Raw genomic sequence first — 25,204 nt, forward strand, 5'->3', positions numbered from 1 at the left:
GATCCTCATAAAAAACGTCAGCATTTCGCAAATATAAATAAAATAAAAAACTTTTTTTTTATTGTTTAATTGAAACGATACAAAATAAATTGTATTTTTCCAGAACACACAAAACATACAAATTAAAAAATGACTGACGCAATCCAACAACTGCAAGACTTCATCAGCAAAGTGAACTGGAAAAAAACCGACGCGGAAATATTCAAAAACACCATTTTGTTCAAGAAGGGATACCGCAGGAATGACGGGTTGAAGTTCTACCTCCACGTCTTCGTGTTCATATTGGTTTCCATTTTGGCGATCATAGCACTGGTGAACAGGTTCGGGTTTTTCACATTCTTCATTCTGCTTCCCCTGATCCTATTTGGGTTGGGTTGCTGCGGATACCTGATCTATTTGACTTATGTCGACGTCGTGGAGACCTATAAGGAGAGAAGCGTTTTGCATATGCATAATATGGAGCTCCCTTGAATTTAAAAAATTAATTTTCTGATTGTTGTATGTTTTATTTTGAGGAAATAAACAAACTGCAATGCTGTTAGATTATACTGCTTTTAGTTTTATTAAGAATTTTTGGAGCTTTATTGCTTTTTCTTTTATCTATAATAGAAAATGCAATAAAGTCATATTTTTGTATAGAATTAATTTTTGATTAGCTTTGTTACATATGCGCAATTATATTTAACTTTCTAAAGCATTTAGAATTTTCATAAAATTTTAAAACTGTTTACTTTCTGACAAAAAAAAAGTTTTCAAGTTATAAATAAAAAACATAGAATTTTATTTCAGTCTTAAATACTAGTAATAGGTAGTTTTTATAAACAAACCAAATGGACAAAATTATTTAGTGTTCATAACTTTACTTATTCAATGGTTTTGTATTTTATAGTTATTTCAAGATGTATTAGTAAGTATTTTTTAAACATAAAAAAGGCAAGACATAGGTTAAAGTTGAAAAGTTTTTTTAATAAAAACTTTAGTAAGTTAATATACTACCATATAGTTAAAAAAATCTTTATAGTTTTTAAAAATGATTAATTATTCTACTATTAAACTACTTTCTACTATATTATAGTTTAACAAAAAATAGCATTCTTCAGTTAAAGCTTGTTAAAGGTTCTTAAAAGTCCATACTGGTTTAAGTGTTAGTTAAACAAAATATGAAGGAGTTTTTTGGAATTTACTGGCTTGGTTTTTAGCTGTATTTGAACATAAACGTTAAAAGTTAGTTTTGAAATAAAAGGAATTGAAAGTTTTATTTTAGCTGAGAAGCTTTATCCTATGACTGGGAGTGTTTTTTAACTAAAAATCGATACAGTTACAACCATATTTTTAGAAAAGTTTTTTGTATCTATAGGTAAGTAAATATCATCACATTTTATTAAAATCATGTTGAACTCAGTTTTGTTTTCACTTTTCAGGCTAAATTTGCTTTTTATGGTTAGTTTTTTGAATATTTTTATTGCTTAAAAAATCATGAAAATTTTATAAGAACTACTAGTATAGAATTATTTCTTGCAAAAATAACTTTAACTTTTTAAACTTTTTTTTATACTGTTTTAGACTATCTTTATCTAATGCATAGTCAATCTATAAGATTTACTAAAGTATTTCAATTTATTAAAAGTTATAAAAATTAAAACTATAAAAACTTTATTTGAAAAGATGTATAGTATAACTTTAAATATTTTCAATCTTATTTCTTCTTAAGAGTAATTGTTTAGTTTTAAAAACCATGCAAATTGTCAGTTGTCAAAATAGATCATTTTTAACTCATTCTGACATTTTCTCCTTAGCTAGCTTTATTTTTAGTTTTATTGAACAAAAACGGAAAAAACTTGCTCAAAAATTTTTTGGTTTAATGACCTGGATAGCAAAAAGACCTCTCGGTCATCGAGTTGCATACCCAAGCTTAATCAAAACTATAATGAGCTAAAAATGAAAAAGAAACCTAACAGCCCCAAGCTTTAATTTAGTGAAAAGTGTTAAAGCCTTTACATTATTTTTAAAGCTCTAACATTTTATAATATTTATTTTTCAAAAATCCATAAAAGATCAACAAATACTTGAAGACAAGTATAAAGTAGTATGTTGAATAGATATAGCATGGTTGCCAGAATGCTAGCCTGAGAAATTTTTGTAAGTTAAAGTGGAAAACCAGAGCTAGAAGTTTAAGCTACTTTCTGGCTGTCCTGTAGTTTGACCTGGAAAAAAGTAAATTTAAATGCTACAGTGTTTTTTATGATATTGATTTAAACAAGACCTGATACTGTCGAATTAAACCTTTATTTGTTACGGAAAATAAGTTTAAAAAATGTAAAACAAAAGAATTGTTTTTTTTAAAGATTGGTGTTTGAATAAAAAACAATTATAGCAAAACTTCAACATTTTTTATACTAACAAATTAGAATTATAGCATAATTAGGATAGTGAAAATTTATTTACTTAGTTACACTAACATTGAAACCTAACCAAATTATTTCTTGTTGTTATAATTCTTGCTTTTTATGGTTAAATTGTTAGTTGTATGTTAAAGTTGTTATAATTAAAAACTAGGTTTAATAACATGCTAATTTGTTAACTTTTAATTTTAATAATACCTGTTAGCTAATAACTACTAATACGAGTAATGCTAAGACTTCAAAATTTATTTGTGCTTAAATCTCTAACAGTAGCACTTTTATTTAATGATCGAGATACTTCAAAAGTTGCAAGTCATTATTTTTTTTGCAGAAATAACAACTTATATAATTTTCAGTTATAGTTACTATTGAATTTTATATTTTTTGTCTTTTAAAAAGCATATGAACTGAAGCAATGTATATTATATATGTATCTAAAAGACTGATTATTGTATTTTAGTGTTTTGTTTTCTGTTTTTAACTGCTTTATTTAAATTTTTATTGGTTTGTATTATATTTGTGTGATTTTATTTATTTTCTAACCATCAAACATACTGTTGCATGATGTAACAAGTTATATAACAAGTATATTACTAGTTGGAAGTCGAAACTTTACTTTTTAGTTTCAGTTGTTTTAAATCTAGTTTTAGAAGTTAAACATAGAAACACAGTTGAACTTGAACTAGATTTTTATCTAGTTGCAATTTAAAGCTTGGACTAGATTTTTCAATTTGCAACTTTTTTGCTAAAAGTGTAAGTTTAGTTACCAAAAATCAAAAATAGTGTTTTATTTGAAAGTAGTTTGATAAAAATTCTTTGTGTTAAATCCACGGTTATATTCAACCAGATTTCTATTATCAGCTTAATATTTTTATTTATTTTATTTTTATTGTTATAAGCCTTAATAAGTTTATAGTGAACACTTAAACGACAATACTTATATGTTTTTTATGTTGAATAAGATTTTAGAAATACACAAATATGAAAACGTGAATTAACTTAACTTAAAATAGTTTGATTCAAAAATATTTAGCTTATTTTTTCTTATAAACTATAGTATAAAGTATTAAGATTATTGGTAGATAAGATATGTGTACAAAGATTTTGGTTGATAAAATGGATTATGTATTTCAATCATAAAAGATACAGATTAATTAAAAAATCTTAAGAATAGTCAGGCATTACTTAGAAACATATAAAAGATAGTTTTAATAAAGACTGTGCTTGCTAGTTTTTTAAAAATCATTCGATTATTTACTATTAATCTAACACAACTCTTTGAAAGGTTATTGTTAAATACTTTTTTTTCTTACAAAAATTATAAAGTTAAGTAATTACAATAATCAAGTGCAAAATTAGAACAGGTATAGGAAAACTAAACATAAACTAGGCATAGTAATTAAATAATTATTATAAAATTAAGTTTTAATATGATTATCAAGAGTTAATTAGTAATAATTTGCACTGTACAACTAAATACCTAATGTACGTGGCATAAAATAAAATAAATATTATTGTACAGTAATTTTATTGTTACTATAACAGTATATATATTAAAATTGTTTTGTTTATGTGTATTTGTTCGGAATTCGATACAATAAAATGGGTTAAAAAAACTAATAACTTTTAAAAATAAAATTATCTTTTGGATAGAAATGAAGGAAATTTAAAAACTAAAAATTTGAATATTAATTTTATGGATGTTCTATAAAAATAGTTTATTATTTTGTAAGTTATCATGTATCATTTTTGTGTATTTAACTTACATTTTCGTTTGTTTTCAAAAATTGTATACCAAAAATTCTTAGAATGTTTATTGTTTAAATGTTACAGTTTTGAGAAATATTTGTAAAAATTCTGTATTGGTTTTTTTATTAAGTTATTAGAATAGTTTTTAGAAATTGTTTTTGTTTTAACTACAAAAATTTTGATGATGTTTTAATTACATCTACTTATTTCTCATATCATTTACCTAATAATTTATTATAAATAGAAACTTTTTTAAAGCAAATAAGTATTAAAAGTGAAGAAACTGTTAATTTAAAAAAAAAGTTTTACTTATATTAGTTTGTAGTTCCTTTGTTTTGATGGCAGTAACAAAAAGTATTATTTTTTGTAAGAGTAAATTTTTTTAATTTTCATATAATATATTTTTTTCTAATTTATTTTATGACTATGAACTTTTAACGTTTTAAACTTTGGCAGTATAACTTTAATTAGTTGAAAGTGTTGTTTAGAAATATATATGAAATTAATGCCTAACTTTAGGTAGTTGTTAGGCTTGGGAAACTTTAATTTAATAACTTAAATATATATTTTCATTGTACAACAGCTGTTTATATTTATGTTTTTTATGCCTCGTAGATAATATTAACATATTTTTCAGTCTAAGTTATCACCATAATGTGCTTACAAGAGCTAAACTGAATTAAAGTTTGCATTACAGTTATTTAAAATGTATTTAGTTTATGTTAAACTTCTAATCAATCCGTTTTATGTTTATTGAAGCGTTTACAGTTTTGTTTTATATAGTATTTGATAGAATTTTAGTTTACTTAGTCTCGAACTATTATGTTTACAAATATTTTATAACTATAAGCAGTTACTTTGATAAAACTCTTTGTAAAACAAAATACCTCTGCTTCAATATTTAAGTTTTTTTTTTTGTGTAGCTTAATTAAGTGTTCAGTTATTTTAGAACAAATTAAATTTGAACATTTTTCAAAAATAGTTGTAAATTTTTCACTTTCGACTTATGAATCTTGATGAATTAAATCTGTAGAAAAAATTGCCTATTAACACTATAAATAATATGAAAGTAATTGACACTGCTGACAAAAACTTTGAAAATGTTGATTAAAAACTTAAAAGTTTGTTTTCTAAATATTAAATAGAAAACAACAAAAAACATTTACAGTTCACCAATAGTACAAACGCCGTTCACAAAAGTTTTTAAGTGCTGTAACTTATAGTGCAAATTTTTTTATTATTATCAAAAAGTAAAGTTAATAATTTAAAGTTTTAAGTTAAATTTTAAACAGGAAAAACAAGAAAGTTATTTATTTACACAATAGTTACAAATACACTAGAGTTAATTTATGGAAAACTCATAAAATGTTTTATTGAAAAGCTTACCACATACTTACAGTATTCTGACATATAAAATTTAAAATGAATAATAAAAAACTACTAATTTAATTAAGAGTTCATAAATAGTACAATCATGAAAGTAATTTACGCGGGATTTTCAAAATGCGCCACCAAATCCATGGCCAAAGCTCTTCGCTTATTGGGCATGAAAGTGTACGATTTCATGGAGCACTATGAGCATCTCGCTTCTGATTGGATGAAAATTTACCGCGACGGCGCTACTGTTGAGCGATTACGGAAGATGTATGATGGGGTCGACGCCGTTACTGGAATGCCTGTTTATTATTACTGGGAGGAATTACTGGAGGCTTTCCCTGAAGCTAAAGTAAGATTTGTTTTGTTTGTTTGTAATATAGTTTATTATTAACCTGTTTATTATTACTTGGAAGAATTACTTGAGGCTTTTCCTGAAGCTAAATTTAATTAGTTTCGTATTTTTCACATTTTATGTGTTTTCACTTATTTAAACGGTTTAGTTAAAGGAATTAAAACTACTTGTGGATTTTCAAATTTTTTTTATATTAATGATATGTATTCTATTGTTTTATATACTTGTTACTTGTAACAGATATGAAATGCATTTCATATGTGAGTAATGCAATAACTTAAGTGGTCTTTTAAGTGATATTTTAATAAATAATTATTAAGTATTTTAATCGTTAGGTGGTGTTTTATGAGCGACCCATGGAAAAATGGTATGCGAGTTACTTGAAGCAATACGAGGTTCAAGAAGCTACTGAGAACTGGAAAAATTACTTCTCTCCGACAAGTTGGCATCATGACAATTACTTTGAAACTTCCTGTTAGTTTTAAATTGCTTTTTATCACAAAATCATTTAAAGTTTTTGTAAAGTATTTTTAAGTTTGATATTAATTGCTACTTTTTTAATAAATAAAAATTTTAGTTGAAATATTTTCTAACTTCCAGTTGGCCTTATGGTATTTTTCAATGCTAACTTTTTTTAATAGTAGCTATGTAAGTTATTTTAATTTTCAATTATGCTTGCATTATTATTTCATTTTAACTGCTTACTATTTGACTGATAATCTAAAAATATTATTTAACTTTTCTAGTTTTTAACCAACTGATAACTGTTAAAAACGAATTAACTTTGTTTTTATGAATAAAAATAACATTAGATAACTCAATTTTCGGATTCCGTCCAAATATCAGCAGCATCTTCAAGAAGACCCTTATCAATGACACACTTTTGCAGAAAGTTTACAAAATGCACAATGACTATGTCAAAAGCGTTAGTTTTTTATTTATTTTTAATTTTTTTTAAACTAATATATAGCTGTATTTAGCTTTAAAAGTTTCTTTTCAATAATTAAATCGTTAATATCTGTTTAATAGATGGCTACACGGAAAAAATCAAAACATGTTATCAAATGCATTTTATTTAAAAGTTTTAAGTAGTAATAGAGTTAACCACATATGGTTTAGCAAGAGTAAATTTATATCTGCTATCTAAAATACAAAATCTAAAATTAAATTTTCCAAACAGAATTGTCCCCCAGAGAAGCTTCTTATTTTCGACATCAGCCAAGGATGGGGACCTTTGTGCAAATTTCTCGACATCGAAGTACCACAAATAGAGTTTCCGCATTCTAACCGCAAGGGGGCGCTCATGGGAGAGTTCTTCAATGTTCATCCGACGTGGAAGAGAATCAATTTCGAGAGCACTCTCGTTTTGTCCTCTTTCATTTTCGTGGTTCTGAATCTTCTTGTGTTTTTCTTCATGTTTTAAATGTTGTGCAATGTTTTTCGAAGCTCTTCTCATTCTAGAATAAATTTTTAGTAGAAAACAAAATTTCCGTTATGATAATTATCATAATTTTGTTCATGTTTTGATCTGCATTGAGTAAATCTAAAAGTTCTAAATATTTGTTCTAGATATTATTTAATGTAGATTCTCCTATTAAAGTAGAAATTCTTCAAAAATTCCTTACATTTTAGATAGAAAACACTTTTATTTTATGTTATAAGTTTTAAAAACTAAGAATTTTTTTTTCAATTTTTTTTACATTTTAATTTGTTAAGTTTAGCAAACTTATCACGTACTTATTTTTCGATGGAAACTTGCTTATTTAATTATTTGCCATCTAAAACATGTTATAGATCTAATAAACTTTTTGAAAGATTTGTTATTGTCAATAATCATGTATAAAAACGGTTATAGTTAATTTTTGTGTGGTGTTTATTAGTGTAAAATACTAACAATGGTTTTGTTTGAAACTTTATTTAAACAAAAAATAGTTTCGAAGTGTTATAAAAAATTACAGAGTTAATAACTTAGGTATTATATATAATGACCAAACGTTTCAAATAACTCAGCAAAATTAAAAGTGTAACATCTGAATATTACTACCAACTTTAATAACAATGTTAATAATAATAATGTTTATGTACGAAAAAAATGGGCTCAAATATTTGGTCCTAGGACCTGGTGTACAAAAAAAACTTTCCGGTTATCGATTCAAACACCAGGATATCGTTTAAAGTTATGTTCAGGTTTACTCTGGTTTTACATTTATAACTATTGAAATTGTTTTTGCTTCGATACAATGAGCCAGGGGTCAAACTGCGGCCCGCAGGCCAGATGTAGCCTGCTAATAAAATTATGGCACAGTTACTAACTTGAAAAACAAGTTTAAGTTTTTTTTCCATGAATCAGCCCGTTTCTTATAAAATACTTATAAAAGAACCTCATCGAATAATTCTTTTGTTTGATATATAGCTCAATAAATCTATTAACACTACCAACTATTGTAGATTTTTTAGAAGACTAAACAGTGCTTAACTTATTAATTATAAAAAGATTTACTAGATTAAAACAATTGTCGACACAGGAATCTACTTATACAGAAACAGGATATTACTCATTACTTTGAAAGAATAATCCTAAATGATTAAATAAGCTTTTTAGTTTGAGTTTTAAACCAATAGCTCTATCAACACATTATCGATAAATGGACTTGGATTAAAATTAAACGTTAAATACTAGCGTAAATAAAAAAATTATTATTAAAGTAACTTACAAAGAGCTGGGATAAAGTTTTCTAGCTATAAACCTTATTCTATATCAATTATTGGAAAAAGTTTTTGTCAATTGATAATGTTGTTCATTGATGTCTGCTGTCATAGATTTTCAAGTGGTTTTTACTAAAACAAGTTTAAGCTTTCTTTTAAAAACTTTAAAAAGATACTTATAGGCGTATTTTTCCGAAACACTAGAAATTTAAAATTGCATGTAATAAATAAAAATAAAACCTGGTTTAACTATTATCCTTTTAACTTCTTCCGCTACTATTTGTCTTTTTTTTAATGAAAGTTTCTATGACGTTATTTTTTTTATAAAACAAAGATGTTAGCTAGTTTTAAAAGTTGTGTGTGTGTACAATAAAAATTTTCTTATTTATAAAATTTATGATACTACTTAGTATTTTACAAGCTTGCATAACCACTTCCTTTTATTTAAACAATGTTTCGTACAGATAAAAAGTCTAGAAATTTTACTCAAAAACCATGTAATCAAGTTAACAAACATTTTCTGTCATAAGTAAATTAATAAGTTTGACATGTTAGTTTTCTTACATCTGTTTGTATAACACCCTTAATAAGTAATATTACAATTTGGTGTTAATAATATGTTCCATGTCAATAAAAAAAAGTTATAAATAGATTACTTCTATGTTTAATAAATCTCTTTTGAAAAACGTTGCTTATAGTTCAAAATACTGAAGATTTTTTGTATTAAGTTATAGTTATTAACAAAAATTGTATTAATGTACTACTACAAATTATTAACTTACTATTTGTGTTTGATTACATAATCACATACTTATAAGTAATAAATTCTGAACAAGTAAAACAAATTATAAATTTAACAAAGCTAGACCTTAAAACTACTTATAAAAGCTTTTACATATTAAAATCTGCAATAGTATATTAAATAATAGTATAGTTAAGATATCATACTGGGTTAATGACGTAATGTTACTTCTTTACTTTTTAAACGGCTATTCTAATGAAAGTTCGGTAAAAAAATCTTTTAATATTGTTTCAAAGTAATAATTTCAATTATCGGCAATTTAGAATTTATAAACCAATAATGTTGTTTCAATTCAAGGAGTATTCTAATGTTTTGAAAATTCATGAGAAAAATTTCTAGTTTATTACAAATTTTATTTGTAGATTTTGAGATAACTTGAAGCTATATATAAATTGTATAGCGGTCAATTTTAAACTAAAATTTTCTTAATTTCACTTCAGTATTTTTCACATAACGTTTGGATCTTACTTTTTTTTTTGTAGTTTTTTAAGAGTTTTCAAGAAAACAAAATTTTGAAAACAACGAATCATTTTCTAAAGATACTCCTACGTTATATGAAATTATTATTAAGGTAATTATTTAACTATTTTTTATAACTATATATACATACTGACTAGCTAAATAAACTTTAAGTTTTTTATTTTTTTAGTTAAAACACATTCAATTTTCAAAAACATTTTGTTACTTAAATAGCATAAACTTTGTTTATCTTAATTATAAAAACTAAAAAGAAGCTAAATAGACTCATATATCTATTTTGTAATACATAAATTTTGTTTATATTAACGTATATACAATTTAGTAGAAATTATTTTTTTTTTATCTTGTGTTTTAAGTTTAAGTAGCAGTATTTTTTCAAACTTAACACAAGCTATGTACTCTAAATATGACACAAGCTAAAAAATTCGTTAAGTTTAAAGTTTTATTTTATTAACTGCATTGTAAAAATTAGTTTGTTTAAGTTATAAAGTAGTGTTTGAACTATTTTAAACTAGTTATTTACTTTATGTAATAAAGACATTGTACCTTTAAATGTAATTACAATAAAGCTGTTATCATAAAGTATTTATAACAGTGTAACTTTATAAAACTTAAACTTAACTTTCATAGTTTAAAAACATTGTTCATCAGTAAAGAATTTATCAGTAATAGTATGCTTTCATAGATATAGTAGACAGAGTTTTAGTAATGCTGCAATATTAAACTTGAAATACTAATGCAACTAAACTAGTTGAATAAAATCTTTTTTAAATTGTGTGCTTAGATTGAAAAAGTTGTTTTTATAATATCTGTTGAAATCCAAATCTGATTACTTCACTGTTGGAACTTTTTTTGAAAAATAAAATAAAAAAACTAGTGCAAACATGAATATATATGTTTTATCTATACAAAAATAGATAGGTACTAAGAGTTTAGTAGTTTTGATTTATTTATTATGTTCAAGTACTTCAACCTAAAAACAGAATTAAGAGAAGAATGCTTTTTGAAATATTTAAATGTTTATGTTCTTGATAAAGAAAGTTAAAAGAAAAAAAACTTTCAACAGTAACTGCGAGTTTTAATTATACCATTGTGTATAGTTTGTTATGTAAGACTAGTTTTGGTTTAAGATAGAAATACTAACTAGTAGATAATTAGAATTTAGACTGTCATAAAATTAGATATTTTTAAAACCACTTTATAGTTTGGTACTTTGATTTATTTCATCAAAAATAAGTACTTTTACAGTGATTGTAAAACATTTTACTTAAGTTGCATAGTTTTGTTGTGTTAAACTAGTTTTAACTTGAGTTAAGAATAGAAGTATTAACTATTGTTAGGTTATAATTTCTATCATAGAAGATTAAATTAGAAGCACTATAAGTTGAAAGTACATGAGTATTGAAATATTACATAATTTAGCTGTTACAAGGCAAGTAAGGAGAAATGAAGGTATAAGCATACTTCTAGTGCTCCAAGTAGTGTTTTTGCAAATATATAAACGCAATAAAGCAATTACCACCGTAGTCCTACATGGTCTAGTGGTTAGGATTCCTGGCTTTCACCCAGGCGGCCCGGGTTCGATTCCCGGTGTAGGAACATTTTTATTTTTAAGATTTTTGTAGTGAAGTACAAATTCAAGTTTAATATTTTTAATTTTTAGACTTGAAATAACAAAGTTTAAATTATGAAAAGTTATGAACTAGGTTTGAACTAAATAGAAATTTATTACTTACATGTTTAACTTTTTCTTGTAGTTTTTTATTACTTAGTTACTGTTTGAATTTAAAATTACAACTTATACATAAACTTAACCTCATGTAATTGAGTGTAGTTTTACAACTGGAAGGCTATGTAGATTAAAAATGTTTTGTTTGATTTTCTAATGTTATAAATCAAGCTTAAAATTCAACAGTCATACTTTTTTGATAAAAAGATAAAGCATATGTTGTTTATTTAAGGTTTTTTGGTAGTACACAAACAAATAAAAATAAAAAGGAGCCTAACAGGGGACTTGAACCCCTGACCGTTGGATTAAAAGTCCAACGCTCTACCGACTGAGCTAGCCAGGCTCACGTACTATGGCAAGTTAAAACGTTTATAAGCTTGTAAAATTCGGTCTACAGTGTATCAGTTTCATAAATGTTTTAGTACTGATTTACTTTCATTTTTATGTAAAGCTTACTACAATTAAGTGCAGCTCTTTAAACTACAAAAGTTTTATACACTGCTATTATTTGGTCTAAACTAATTAAGAATTTTTTAAGGGTTTTAAACAAAAAGGTAATATCACTAAGCTTTTACTAAAGTATCAATTTATTCTTAGCTTACTCAAATAAAAAAAATAAAGATAAATGTATTTGAGGTTTTGAAACTAAATACCTTTAAAAAACGACTAAAATTAATATAAATTTGTTATTTATGAAGTCTTGGTAAGTTTAATTGTGTTTGTTTTCAGTTTATAAACAATAACTACTAACAATTAGACAAAACTATAATTATGGTTATTTTTTAATATCTGATGCAAATTTTATTATAAAATAAATTTATATAAAAAACTTTTTGTTTGATTAATAATACAACTTTAAAATTAAATACTCGAAACTAGTCGTAGAAACAAGCTAATAAAAAGTATTGCAGATTTCATTTGTAACTTTTGAAATATAACTTCCAAAATAACTTGAACACGACAAAGTAAAAAAAATCCAATACAAAAAGATTTTGCAAAATGGAATAGATGATAATAGGTAATTTTCACATTATTTTGTATTCTGTAAACTTAAAAAACTCATACAAATTACATTTGCTTTATTTTTCACAGTTTGCTTAAGCCTAGGTGTTGCTTAAACTTACTAAATACTTGGTCTACTACCAATTAACTTGATACTTTTGCATAAACCGTTGATATCAAAATATTTACTTATTTTATCATCGTATAGCTATTTATTGGGATTTTTCTGCATATTTTTGGAACATTTTTATTGCTACTGAAATATTTTGAAAAAATAAAATATTTTAGTAGTCTTTTTTTTTAAGAAAATGAGGTCCTACCGAGACTTGAACTCGGATCACAGGATTCAGAGTCCTGTGTGCTAACCATTACACCATAGTACCGCACGTTCAACTACAAGTTTAAGCGTTTATAAATCTTCTATAAGTGTTTTACCGCATTGTAAAAAAATTATTAAAGATTTCTTAAAAAACATTCCTTCTTTTTCCTATTAAAATGAAACATGTCTATTAGATTAAGAGTTTAAATAATCATTTTACAGCAACAGTGTATATTTTATTAAATTTTGCACAAAGTTTTTCACTGTTAAAGTAGCAGCATACTTATGTTATTGTTATGATTACCTTAATTTTTGCGAAATAATCTATCAATTTAGGTAGACGACTGTTTTTTATTAAAAAAGTTGTTACCGAGAAAACATATAGTTAACTATTTATAATTTCAAAAATATTACATTATTTAACGCTTACAGGGTTGAGAACTATTAACTCTTTTCTTGTTAAAAAACAAACTATAAATTATATTACATAAAAGAAACAATATTTTTTGTGCACTTAACAAAACAGTGCCTCGACCCGGGATTGAACCAGGGACCTTCAGATCTTCAGTCTGACGCTCTCCCGACTGAGCTATCGAGGCAGATGTTAGTGATTATGCACCAGCGTTTATATACTAAAATATATCGTTTAGTGCAATTCAAACTGATTTTGAACTTTTGTAATCAATACTAGAAACAAAACATAAGCAACAAAAAATTTAAAGTTTTTAACTTTATATTTTTTCAGTGCCTTAAAAAGTTTAAAGTTTTGAAACTTAGATTAAACTTTTTGTCTACTTTTATAAATTTAAAAATGAAAAGCTGATTAGGACTTACAGATTAAAGAAAGCTAAAGTCATATTTGTTTGATTATGATAAACAAACTAATGAAAGTTTAAAAATTTCCTACTTGAAATGTCTATACAAACTATTAATCTAAAACTATCTATATGTACGAACTTAGTTGTTTTAACTTGTCAATATACAAAAAGATTACCTAACAAATCAATTAAAACCTCTAAATATTCAAGTGTTTTTTATTTATTTCTAGCAATATAAAGTTCTACACTTTTAAAGTAATTAAAATTTGAACCATAAAGCGTGGAGACGCCGGGGATCGAACCCGGGGCCTCAAACATGCAAAGCTTGCGCTCTACCACTGAGCTACGTCCCCACTTATTTGGTTTACGCTTGTACAGTCTATATACTTAAAAACACTTGATTATTTCTCTTTGTAAGCATAAACATATGCATTTGTAAACTATATGATGCTTACATGACATTGTTTCAAATCTAACTGAAAACATGTTCTTTAAAAAGGTATAACATTATATTTTTTTGTGATTTATCAAATTATAAAACTTCTATACCAATAAAAAATACTTATGTTATTAAAGGAAGCTTATACAAGTACAGTTATATACTTTTAATATTAACCATAACAGTTGTAATGTTTTATCTTGATCAGTTTAGATTATGATACATATATTTATAAATTTACTGATATGTTGCTAGTATTTACTTATTTAATTAGGTTTTATTTGCATTATTTTTACAAAATTTGAGATAAAGATTACAGGTCAGAGCTTAACATAAAACAGTTTTTTGTTCACAAAACCTTTACAGTTTGACAAAACCTCTGAAAAAAATTATTATAGTTAATTAAAATTGATTGTATGAACAAAAATTAAATTAAGTTCACTAAATAGCAATATACTTTATTCTAGCAAAATAAAAAACTAAAATAATGTAAATTAAAATCAATACTATTTACTCAAAAAAACATGTTAAATTTAAATTACGTATCTTGGCTCTAATTCAGCTAAGAGCTTTATGAAGCCAGAACAACATTTACATTATTCAGGGTTGTCACTCTTTAAGTCAATAAACTGCCCTGAATGACCTTAAATTGTCTTGAGTCACCTCAAGATTTTTCAAATCCTTAGAAAAAATTAAATATCTTTTCGACATCAATAAAAATAAAGTTCTTAACAAAATTGGTTATAAAATAAAGTGTTGAAATTAAATCAACTAAATCTCATTCAAAGTCTATGAAAAACTAGGCTAAAATTTTTAAAGCCTTAAAACTAACCTGAGATATCTAATTACGCAGGGTAATTTAAAATTTTAGAAAATATCTTAGACATTCAGGAAAACTCAAGGTTGTTTTAAATTTTAATAGATATCTCAGGTTAGTTTTAAGGCTTTAAAAATTTTAGCCTAGTTTTTCATAGACTTTGAATGAGATTTAGTTGATTTAATTTCAACACTTTATTTTATAACCAATTTTGTTAAGAACTTTATTTTTATTGATGTCGAAAAGATATTTAATTTTTTCTAAGGATTTGAAAAATCTTGAGGTGACTCAAGACAATTTAAGGTCATTCAGGGCAGTTTATTGACTTAAAGAGTGACAACCCTGAATAATGTAAATGTTGTTCTGGCTTCATAAAGCTCTTAGCTGAATTAGAGCCAAGATACGTAATTTAAATTTAACATGTTTTTTTGAGTAAATAGTATTGATTTTAATTTACATTATTTTAGTTTTTTATTTTGCTAGAATAAAGTATATTGCTATTTAGTGAACTTAATTTAATTTTTGTTCATACAATCAATTTTAATTAACTATAATAATTTTTTTCAGAGGTTTTGTCAAACTGTAAAGGTTTTGTGAACAAAAAACTGTTTTATGTTAAGCTCTGACCTGTAATCTTTATCTCAAATTTTGTAAAAATAATGCAAATAAAACCTAATTAAATAAGTAAATACTAGCAACATATCAGTAAATTTATAAATATATGTATCATAATCTAAACTGATCAAGATAAAACATTACAACTGTTATGGTTAATATTAAAAGTATATAACTGTACTTGTATAAGCTTCCTTTAATAACATAAGTATTTTTTATTGGTATAGAAGTTTTATAATTTGATAAATCACAAAAAAATATAATGTTATACCTTTTTAAAGAACATGTTTTCAGTTAGATTTGAAACAATGTCATGTAAGCATCATATAGTTTACAAATGCATATGTTTATGCTTACAAAGAGAAATAATCAAGTGTTTTTAAGTATATAGACTGTACAAGCGTAAACCAAATAAGTGGGGACGTAGCTCAGTGGTAGAGCGCAAGCTTTGCATGTTTGAGGCCCCGGGTTCGATCCCCGGCGTCTCCACGCTTTATGGTTCAAATTTTAATTACTTTAAAAGTGTAGAACTTTATATTGCTAGAAATAAATAAAAAACACTTGAATATTTAGAGGTTTTAATTGATTTGTTAGGTAATCTTTTTGTATATTGACAAGTTAAAACAACTAAGTTCGTACATATAGATAGTTTTAGATTAATAGTTTGTATAGACATTTCAAGTAGGAAATTTTTAAACTTTCATTAGTTTGTTTATCATAATCAAACAAATATGACTTTAGCTTTCTTTAATCTGTAAGTCCTAATCAGCTTTTCATTTTTAAATTTATAAAAGTAGACAAAAAGTTTAATCTAAGTTTCAAAACTTTAAACTTTTTAAGGCACTGAAAAAATATAAAGTTAAAAACTTTAAATTTTTTGTTGCTTATGTTTTGTTTCTAGTATTGATTACAAAAGTTCAAAATCAGTTTGAATTGCACTAAACGATATATTTTAGTATATAAACGCTGGTGCATAATCACTAACATCTGCCTCGATAGCTCAGTCGGGAGAGCGTCAGACTGAAGATCTGAAGGTCCCTGGTTCAATCCCGGGTCGAGGCACTGTTTTGTTAAGTGCACAAAAAATATTGTTTCTTTTATGTAATATAATTTATAGTTTGTTTTTTAACAAGAAAAGAGTTAATAGTTCTCAACCCTGTAAGCGTTAAATAATGTAATATTTTTGAAATTATAAATAGTTAACTATATGTTTTCTCGGTAACAACTTTTTTAATAAAAAACAGTCGTCTACCTAAATTGATAGATTATTTCGCAAAAATTAAGGTAATCATAACAATAACATAAGTATGCTGCTACTTTAACAGTGAAAAACTTTGTGCAAAATTTAATAAAATATACACTGTTGCTGTAAAATGATTATTTAAACTCTTAATCTAATAGACATGTTTCATTTTAATAGGAAAAAGAAGGAATGTTTTTTAAGAAATCTTTAATAATTTTTTTACAATGCGGTAAAACACTTATAGAAGATTTATAAACGCTTAAACTTGTAGTTGAACGTGCGGTACTATGGTGTAATGGTTAGCACACAGGACTCTGAATCCTGTGATCCGAGTTCAAGTCTCGGTAGGACCTCATTTTCTTAAAAAAAAAGACTACTAAAATATTTTATTTTTTCAAAATATTTCAGTAGCAATAAAAATGTTCCAAAAATATGCAGAAAAATCCCAATAAATAGCTATACGATGATAAAATAAGTAAATATTTTGATATCAACGGTTTATGCAAAAGTATCAAGTTAATTGGTAGTAGACCAAGTATTTAGTAAGTTTAAGCAACACCTAGGCTTAAGCAAACTGTGAAAAATAAAGCAAATGTAATTTGTATGAGTTTTTTAAGTTTACAGAATACAAAATAATGTGAAAATTACCTATTATCATCTATTCCATTTTGCAAAATCTTTTTGTATTGGATTTTTTTTACTTTGTCGTGTTCAAGTTATTTTGGAAGTTATATTTCAAAAGTTACAAATGAAATCTGCAATACTTTTTATTAGCTTGTTTCTACGACTAGTTTCGAGTATTTAATTTTAAAGTTGTATTATTAATCAAACAAAAAGTTTTTTATATAAATTTATTTTATAATAAAATTTGCATCAGATATTAAAAAATAACCATAATTATAGTTTTGTCTAATTGTTAGTAGTTATTGTTTATAAACTGAAAACAAACACAATTAAACTTACCAAGACTTCATAAATAACAAATTTATATTAATTTTAGTCGTTTTTTAAAGGTATTTAGTTTCAAAACCTCAAATACATTTATCTTTATTTTTTTTATTTGAGTAAGCTAAGAATAAATTGATACTTTAGTAAAAGCTTAGTGATATTACCTTTTTGTTTAAAACCCTTAAAAAATTCTTAATTAGTTTAGACCAAATAATAGCAGTGTATAAAACTTTTGTAGTTTAAAGAGCTGCACTTAATTGTAGTAAGCTTTACATAAAAATGAAAGTAAATCAGTACTAAAACATTTATGAAACTGATACACTGTAGACCGAATTTTACAAGCTTATAAACGTTTTAACTTGCCATAGTACGTGAGCCTGGCTAGCTCAGTCGGTAGAGCGTTGGACTTTTAATCCAACGGTCAGGGGTTCAAGTCCCCTGTCAGGCTCCTTTTTATTTTTATTTGTTTGTGTACTACCAAAAAACCTTAAATAAACAACATATGCTTTATCTTTTTATCAAAAAAGTATGACTGTTGAATTTTAAGCTTGATTTATAACATTAGAAAATCAAACAAAACATTTTTAATCTACATAGCCTTCCAGTTGTAAAACTACACTCAATTACATGAGGTTAAGTTTATGTATAAGTTGTAATTTTAAATTCAAACAGTAACTAAGTAATAAAAAACTACAAGAAAAAGTTAAACATGTAAGTAATAAATTTCTATTTAGTTCAAACCTAGTTCATAACTTTTCATAATTTAAACTTTGTTATTTCAAGTCTAAAAATTAAAAATATTAAACTTGAATTTGTACTTCACTACAAAAATCTTAAAAATAAAAATGTTCCTACACCGGGAATCGAACCCGGGCCGCCTGGGTGAAAGCCAGGAATCCTAACCACTAGACCATGTAGGACTACGGTGGTAATTGCTTTATTGCGTTTATATATTTGCAAAAACACTACTTGGAGCACTAGAAGTATGCTTATACCTTCATTTCTCCTTACTTGCCTTGTAACAGCTAAATTATGTAATATTTCAATACTCATGTACTTTCAACTTATAGTGCTTCTAATTTAATCTTCTATGATAGAAATTATAACCTAACAATAGTTAATACTTCTATTCTTAACTCAAGTTAAAACTAGTTTAACACAACAAAACTATACAACTTAGTAAAATGTTTTACAATCACTGTAAAAGTACTTATTTTTGATGAAATAAATCTAAGTATCAAACTATAAAGTGCTTCTAATATTATTACTTTTTATGACAGCATAAATTCTAATTATCTACTAGTTAGTATTTCTATCTTAAACTAAAACTAGGCTTACATAATAAACTATACACAATGATATAATTAAAACTCGCAGTTACTGTTGAAAGTTTTCTTTAAACTTTCTTTATCAAGAACATAAACATTTAAATATTTAAAAAAGCATTCTTCCCTTACTTCTGTTTTTAGCTTGAAAAACTTGAACTTAATAAATAAATCAAAACTACTAAACTCTTAGTACCCAACTATTTTTAATAAGTAACATATACAATATAAATTCATGTTTGCACTAGTTTTTTTTAATTTCTATTTAAAAAAGAAGTTTCAACATTTAAGTAATCAGATTTAGATTTCAACAGATATTATAAAACTTTTTTTCTATCTAAGCACACAACTTAAAAAAATATTTTATTCAACTAGTTTAGTTGCATTATTATTAAAAGTTTAATATTGCAGCATTACTAAATCTCTGTCTACTATATTTATGAAAGCATACTATTATTGATAAATTCTTTACTGATGAACATTATTTTTCAATTATGAAAGTAAAGCTTGAATTATATAAAGTTACGCTGTTATTAATGTTGTATGAAAACAGCTTTATTGTAACTAGATTTAAAATTATGTTTTTATTATACAAAGCAAATAACTTTTTTTTTTTCATAAATCAAAAACTACTTTACAGTTTGGACAAACTAAGTTTAACAAAATATTTAATAAAACAACTTTAACTCAACTAACCTGTTTTATATTTACAGTACATAGCTTGTTAAAAAACAACTGCGACTTAAACTTAAAAACAAGATAAATAAAACAAAACTTAATTTTAACTAAATTTGTTAACCATAATCAAAACTGTAGATTTTACAAAATAGATATATAAGACTATTTAGTTTCTTTTTAGTCTTTAGATTTAAGTTAAATAAAATTTATGCTGTTTAAGTGATAAAATATTTTTACAAATTGAATGTGTTTCAATTAAAAAAACTAAACTTAAAGTACTTTTTGCTAGTCAATATGTATATATAGTTATAGAAATTTGTTAAATAATTTTATTAGTAATAAATTCATATAACGTAGAAGTATCGTTAGAAAATCATTTATTGTTTTCAAACTTTTGTTTCCTTAAAAACCCTAAAATATCAATTTAATCATAAAGTTAGACTAAAGTTTTATGCAAAAATACTCAACTTCGATAAGTAAAATTTTAGTTCAAAATTCACCGTTTCATATCTTATATTTAGCTTCAAATTATCTTAAAATTCACAAAATAACTTTGTATAAACTAAATTTTTTTCTTATAAATTTTCAAAACATTAGAATATTCTCTGAATTGAAACAACATTATTGGTTTATAAATTTTAAATCACCAGTCATTGAAATTATTACTTTCAAACAACTTCAAATGAGCTTTACCGAACTTTTATAACAGCGGCCGTCTTAAAAGTAAAGTAATAAAATTATGTCATTAACTGAGCAATGATACCAGTACTTTACTGCTATTTAATGTATTTTTGCGGATTTTTAATATATAAATATTTTTATTAGTAATTTTAAAGTCCACTTTTGTAAAACTTATGATTTTTTTCAATTGAGTTTATTTCTTAGAAGTATGTGATTATGTAAACAAATACATATATACTATTTTCGTTAATAACCTCTATTTGGTATAAAAATATAATGTAATGTATTAAGTTTGATTCGATCTAAAAAAAAATTATTGTTAAAAACGATTAAATCAAACATTCAAATAATCGATTTTTAAACATTTATTTTATTGATGTGAAAAACATAGTTAACACTAAACTGTAAACTTACTTGTTAATTGAGGGTATTATACAGTATGCTGAAATGTAATATAATATGTTAAATTTTAAACTTATGTATGCTTATAAAAAAATCTGTTTGCTAGTAATCAACTTAATCAAATGGTTTTTAAGTTAACTTTTTAGAATTTCTATCTATACGAAACATTGCTTGAATCAAACAAATTGTTATGCAAGCTTGTAAATATACTAACTAGTATCATAAATTTAATAAATAAGAAAGTCTTTCTTATAGACAATTAGTTTTTATAACAGGCTAATATCTTTCTACATAAATATTAAAAAAACAAAAATGATATCATAGAAATTTTCAGTTTAATTATCAAAAAAGTAAGAAAAACAGTAGTTGTAAAAGTTAAATCAATAATGAAAGAGACCCAGTTTTGTTTTTGTTTGTCATTTATTTTAATTTTCGAATAAAATTTATTTCAAAAATTAGTTCTTAAACTATTTTTATAAAAACAAAAGCAACTTTTAAAAATTTTCGAAGAAAGCTTAAATTTGTATTAGTAAAGACCACTTAAAGATCTATGACAGCAGACTTAACATCAATGAACAACATTATCAATTAAAGAAAAGTTGGTCCAAAGTTTGAAATAAAATAAGGTCTATAGCTACATAAACTTTATCAGAAAACTTTTATTCCAGCTCTTTGTAAGTGACTTTAATAACAATTTTTTTACTTACGCTAGTATTTGACCTTTAATTTAAATCTAAGTTCATTTATCATTAATGTGTTGAAAGAGTTGTTGGTTTAAAACTGAAAATAAAAAGCTTATTTAATCATTTAGGATTATACTTTCAAACTAATGAGTAATATCCTCTGTCTGAATGAGTAGAATCCTGTGTTGACAAATGTTTTAATTTTGAAAAAATTGCTTAGTTATTTAAGTTAAGCATTGTTTTGTCCTTTAAAAAACTCTACATTAGTTGGTAGTGTTAATAGATCTATTCAGCTATATATCAAACAAAAAGTTTATTTAATAAGGTTATTTTTAGTAAACTAGTAAGCTTATAAACAAGTAATGTCTTATAGTAATATCTTGCAATAATTAACCAATCAAAAATTGTGTTTAAACAAGAACCAAATGGTTTTAAAAATTTTTCTGAAGACTTTAACAATTATAACATATGTACCAGTGTGTTTTTATAAATGTTACTCATAGTTAATTTGCGAATGTTTATAACATTGTACTCAGACTAACTTGTTTGCTTATTTAAGCAAGTTATAATAAAGATAAAGAAGCTTTTACTTCAATAATTTAAAAGATATATAATAAAACCTTATAAAAAAAAAAGTTTAATATGAAAAATAAATACTATAACTGTTTATATTTTAATCATAGATTTTTTTTCTTAAAAACATGCTTGTATTTGTATATACTCAAAATTTTGTGAATGAAATAAATAAACTTTGAAAGTTATAAGTCTAGCTAATTTTAATATAATAATTAATATCTAATGATGAATTTTACGAGTTCTGATAAACTTCTTTTTTCTTAATTAAATTTACATCTAAAATTTAAAACAACAAAAAGTATTTAACTAAAATAATGCAATTTATATAAAGTTTCAAACATCTATTTAGTCAATTTTTAAAGTTTTCACAAAACTTAATTTCTCACAAAACTATAAAAGTTTAAAACGAATTTGCTTTTGAAGTAACATCTTAATTGAAAAATCACCTAATAAAGCTTTAAAAATTTAAATAAGTACTTTATAGGTAGATTCCCATCACATTTTGGCGAACTACTCACAGAAATTTCATCTTTTAAACTCGACTAAAAGTTTTGTTTTTTATTTAGATAAGTAATAATTTTAGTAAAAAATTAAATATTTTATTTACTACCAGGTTTCGGTGGGAAAAAATTGCGACCTTTTCAAGTATAATAAGATATTAAACTTAACAATGTTGTTTATCTATAATGTTATTTAAAAACTTTCATTTAGAATAGAATTAATTTTGATACTACCAGCTATAAACCATTTTACACAGAAAATAGTTTTCAATATATTTAATTCAAAAAACTATTAACATAATTAAAAAAACAATTTACCGCTAGAAACGCTAATGCGCTTCATTTTCAAATCGAATTAGTATTAAAAATATTTATGCAGATAGATTGAATTTTATTGAAAACAGTACTTAATAGATAATTAAAAAAACTTAAGTGTTCTATAACAACGTAAAAAAATGCTCGTTTTATAGCACATTAATTGGTCCAAGTAAAAATTTAAACTAAATTTTGAACAAATTAAAACCTAAAAAATGTTTAATTATGTTAAAACACTATTAAAGTGTTTAAAGTTGATAAATATATCATACTTAACTTTACATAGATATTGTAATTTTTCTTTATTAGTAAAAATTGATGTCAAAATTGAATTAAAAATAGAAAACAGAATTTTATTTTGTTTATCACACATTTGCTAAAGTAACTTCTGTTATAAAATCTTATAATTTAATTTCGTAAGTTGCGTAGCAACGAAACTAATTTTCTCTTCATCTAATGACCTTTAGTTACCCCTCAAGTTTCAAACTTTTCTTAAAAGTAAAGTAATTTGATTGGCTTAAAGATAAGCTAATTTGGCGGACAAAGTTTATGAAAAAGATCTTAAAACAATTTGCCGATTTTTTATTAGTTCAAATAAGCTTTAGGTAACTATTTTGTAGTAATTTCTTTAGTTTTTTTTGTATTTTTCAATATGCAACTACTTTATAAACGTCTTACTTAAATATATAAAAGTTTATGGCAAATGAGTTCACTAGTAATAAGTTATAAGTTGGTATATTAGTAATTAAGTTACGGAACATAAAGTGTAAACTTTTCATTAATAGATGATATGAACACATATAATTAAAAATGTTAAATATAATATTTTGTATTTGTAAAACTCTTGTGGTTAGTAAAAAGCAACTCATAAATAAATAAGCCAAAAATTGAGATGGTTTAAGTTATTACCTAAAAAAAGTTAATTATAGATTCAGCGCAACAGTTATGCTCAAGTAAACAAACTTTAAACGAGTATAAACTTGTTATTGCTATATTACTATTTAAAAAAAATCCTTTGTTCAGTGACTCCAACTATATAACAACTGTTATACAACTTTGCTTCTTACGTAATTAGCTTTTATTTGCACAGTAGCTATTATTTGGCCGTAAAAAGTTTTTTTGATAGACTTATAGTTGCATTATTATTACCAAAAACTTTATAGCATGTTATATAATGTATTCGTAGCAATTACGTGCAGTAAATTACTACTGCTGAAAAAAAAACGGAAACATAAAAGTTAATTATTTAAAAAATATAGAATCAAACATTTGTTAACTTTTGTGTTCAATGTAGTAACTTTAAACTTAAATTTTTTGTGGAACTGACTCTTAAATTAAAACTTGATTGTAGGTAGTGAAACTGTGTGTTTCTAGCAATTTAAAATAATTCATAATGCTTCTTTTGTAGACATTAGTCAAAAATATATTGTTAAATTAAACAAGTAGAAGTTTATTTTTTTATAAATACTTTTATAAATACTGTTTTTTATAAATTCTAAACTTTAAGGTTTTTAAGAGAAACAGTAGAAAAACTTGTAAGACTTATAACAAAAATAAAGTAAAATAATTAATATTTTTTTAAATAATTAAGTTTTAAAAATCATTAGGTTTTTACTACTATAAAATAATGAATAAAAAAAAAAACTATTAGTAAAAAAAAAAGAAATTTAAATGAACAAAAAAATCTTATTATTTTGTACCTTTTGTACTCTTTACTAACATTTTATAGTAAATACGTATTGGAACATAAGTGACCAGTTAATTACAATAAGATACACAAGACACACACTTTCAAAAACACTAAATATATTTCAAGCAATTCTTTTTTAATTGCTTTTGTCTTTTATTTATCTCTTGATTACTTTATGATTACTTGGTTATTATTTAAGTGTGTAAAATTTTATTTTTTGTTAGCATTGTACTCTACTGAAGAAAATTGCTTGAAAAATATTTAGTGTTTTTGAAAGTGTGTGTCTTGTATATCTTATTGTAAATACATATTATAAAAATGATAAGTCAATTTTGAGTTTTGCTGTGAAATTTATCATAAATACACATTCATAAAAAATTGAACCTATACAAATAATAACATTGCATTTGTAACACAGAATACTTCTTTATTGACAGACGTAATTTACTGAGCGTTTGGTTTTTTTCCAAAATCATTTCAACATAAATTACTATGTAAACATAATAAATCAACAAGATTAAATTAATGTGTATTTCAAAAAGTGAAGTTTTCAATT

At 24.4% G+C, this 25,204-nt stretch overlaps 1 protein-coding gene and 8 non-coding genes across 9 annotated transcripts; 6 read left to right on the top strand and 3 right to left on the bottom strand.

The window, feature by feature from the left end:
* The first annotated feature begins 5,625 nt into the window (after window positions 1–5,625).
* LOC145845242 (uncharacterized) lies at window positions 5,626–14,127 on the top strand. Its single transcript, XM_082952665.1, has 6 exons — window positions 5,626–5,877; window positions 6,216–6,354; window positions 6,693–6,805; window positions 7,061–7,243; window positions 13,445–13,521; window positions 14,016–14,127. Exons 1-6 carry the CDS (start codon window positions 5,626–5,628, stop codon window positions 14,125–14,127), a joined length of 876 nt encoding a protein of 291 aa, XP_082808791.1.
* Window positions 11,396–11,467, top strand: Trnae-uuc (transfer RNA glutamic acid (anticodon UUC)). The gene has a single exon. It is a non-coding gene; the product is annotated as a tRNA-Glu (tRNA).
* On the bottom strand, window positions 11,868–11,940 carry Trnak-uuu (transfer RNA lysine (anticodon UUU)). The gene has a single exon. It is a non-coding gene; the product is annotated as a tRNA-Lys (tRNA).
* On the bottom strand, window positions 12,911–12,982 carry Trnaq-cug (transfer RNA glutamine (anticodon CUG)). Its single transcript has one exon. It is a non-coding gene; the product is annotated as a tRNA-Gln (tRNA).
* A 1,897-nt stretch (window positions 14,128–16,024) lies between the features above and the next one.
* Window positions 16,025–16,096, top strand: Trnaa-ugc (transfer RNA alanine (anticodon UGC)). The gene has a single exon. It is a non-coding gene; the product is annotated as a tRNA-Ala (tRNA).
* Window positions 16,097–16,596: 500 nt separating this feature from the next.
* Trnaf-gaa (transfer RNA phenylalanine (anticodon GAA)) lies at window positions 16,597–16,669 on the top strand. Its single transcript has one exon. It is a non-coding gene; the product is annotated as a tRNA-Phe (tRNA).
* Window positions 16,670–17,131: 462 nt separating this feature from the next.
* Window positions 17,132–17,203, top strand: Trnaq-cug (transfer RNA glutamine (anticodon CUG)). The gene has a single exon. It is a non-coding gene; the product is annotated as a tRNA-Gln (tRNA).
* Window positions 17,204–18,173: 970 nt separating this feature from the next.
* Window positions 18,174–18,246, top strand: Trnak-uuu (transfer RNA lysine (anticodon UUU)). Its single transcript has one exon. It is a non-coding gene; the product is annotated as a tRNA-Lys (tRNA).
* A 400-nt stretch (window positions 18,247–18,646) lies between these two features.
* On the bottom strand, window positions 18,647–18,718 carry Trnae-uuc (transfer RNA glutamic acid (anticodon UUC)). Its single transcript has one exon. It is a non-coding gene; the product is annotated as a tRNA-Glu (tRNA).
* Between the last annotated feature and the right edge of the window lie 6,486 nt (window positions 18,719–25,204).

The sequence above is a fragment of the Thalia democratica genome, chromosome 9 (genome assembly GCF_965202585.1).
Source record: "Thalia democratica chromosome 9, ktThaDemo2.hap1.1, whole genome shotgun sequence".
NCBI classification, from domain to species: Eukaryota; Metazoa; Chordata; class Thaliacea; order Salpida; family Salpidae; genus Thalia; species Thalia democratica.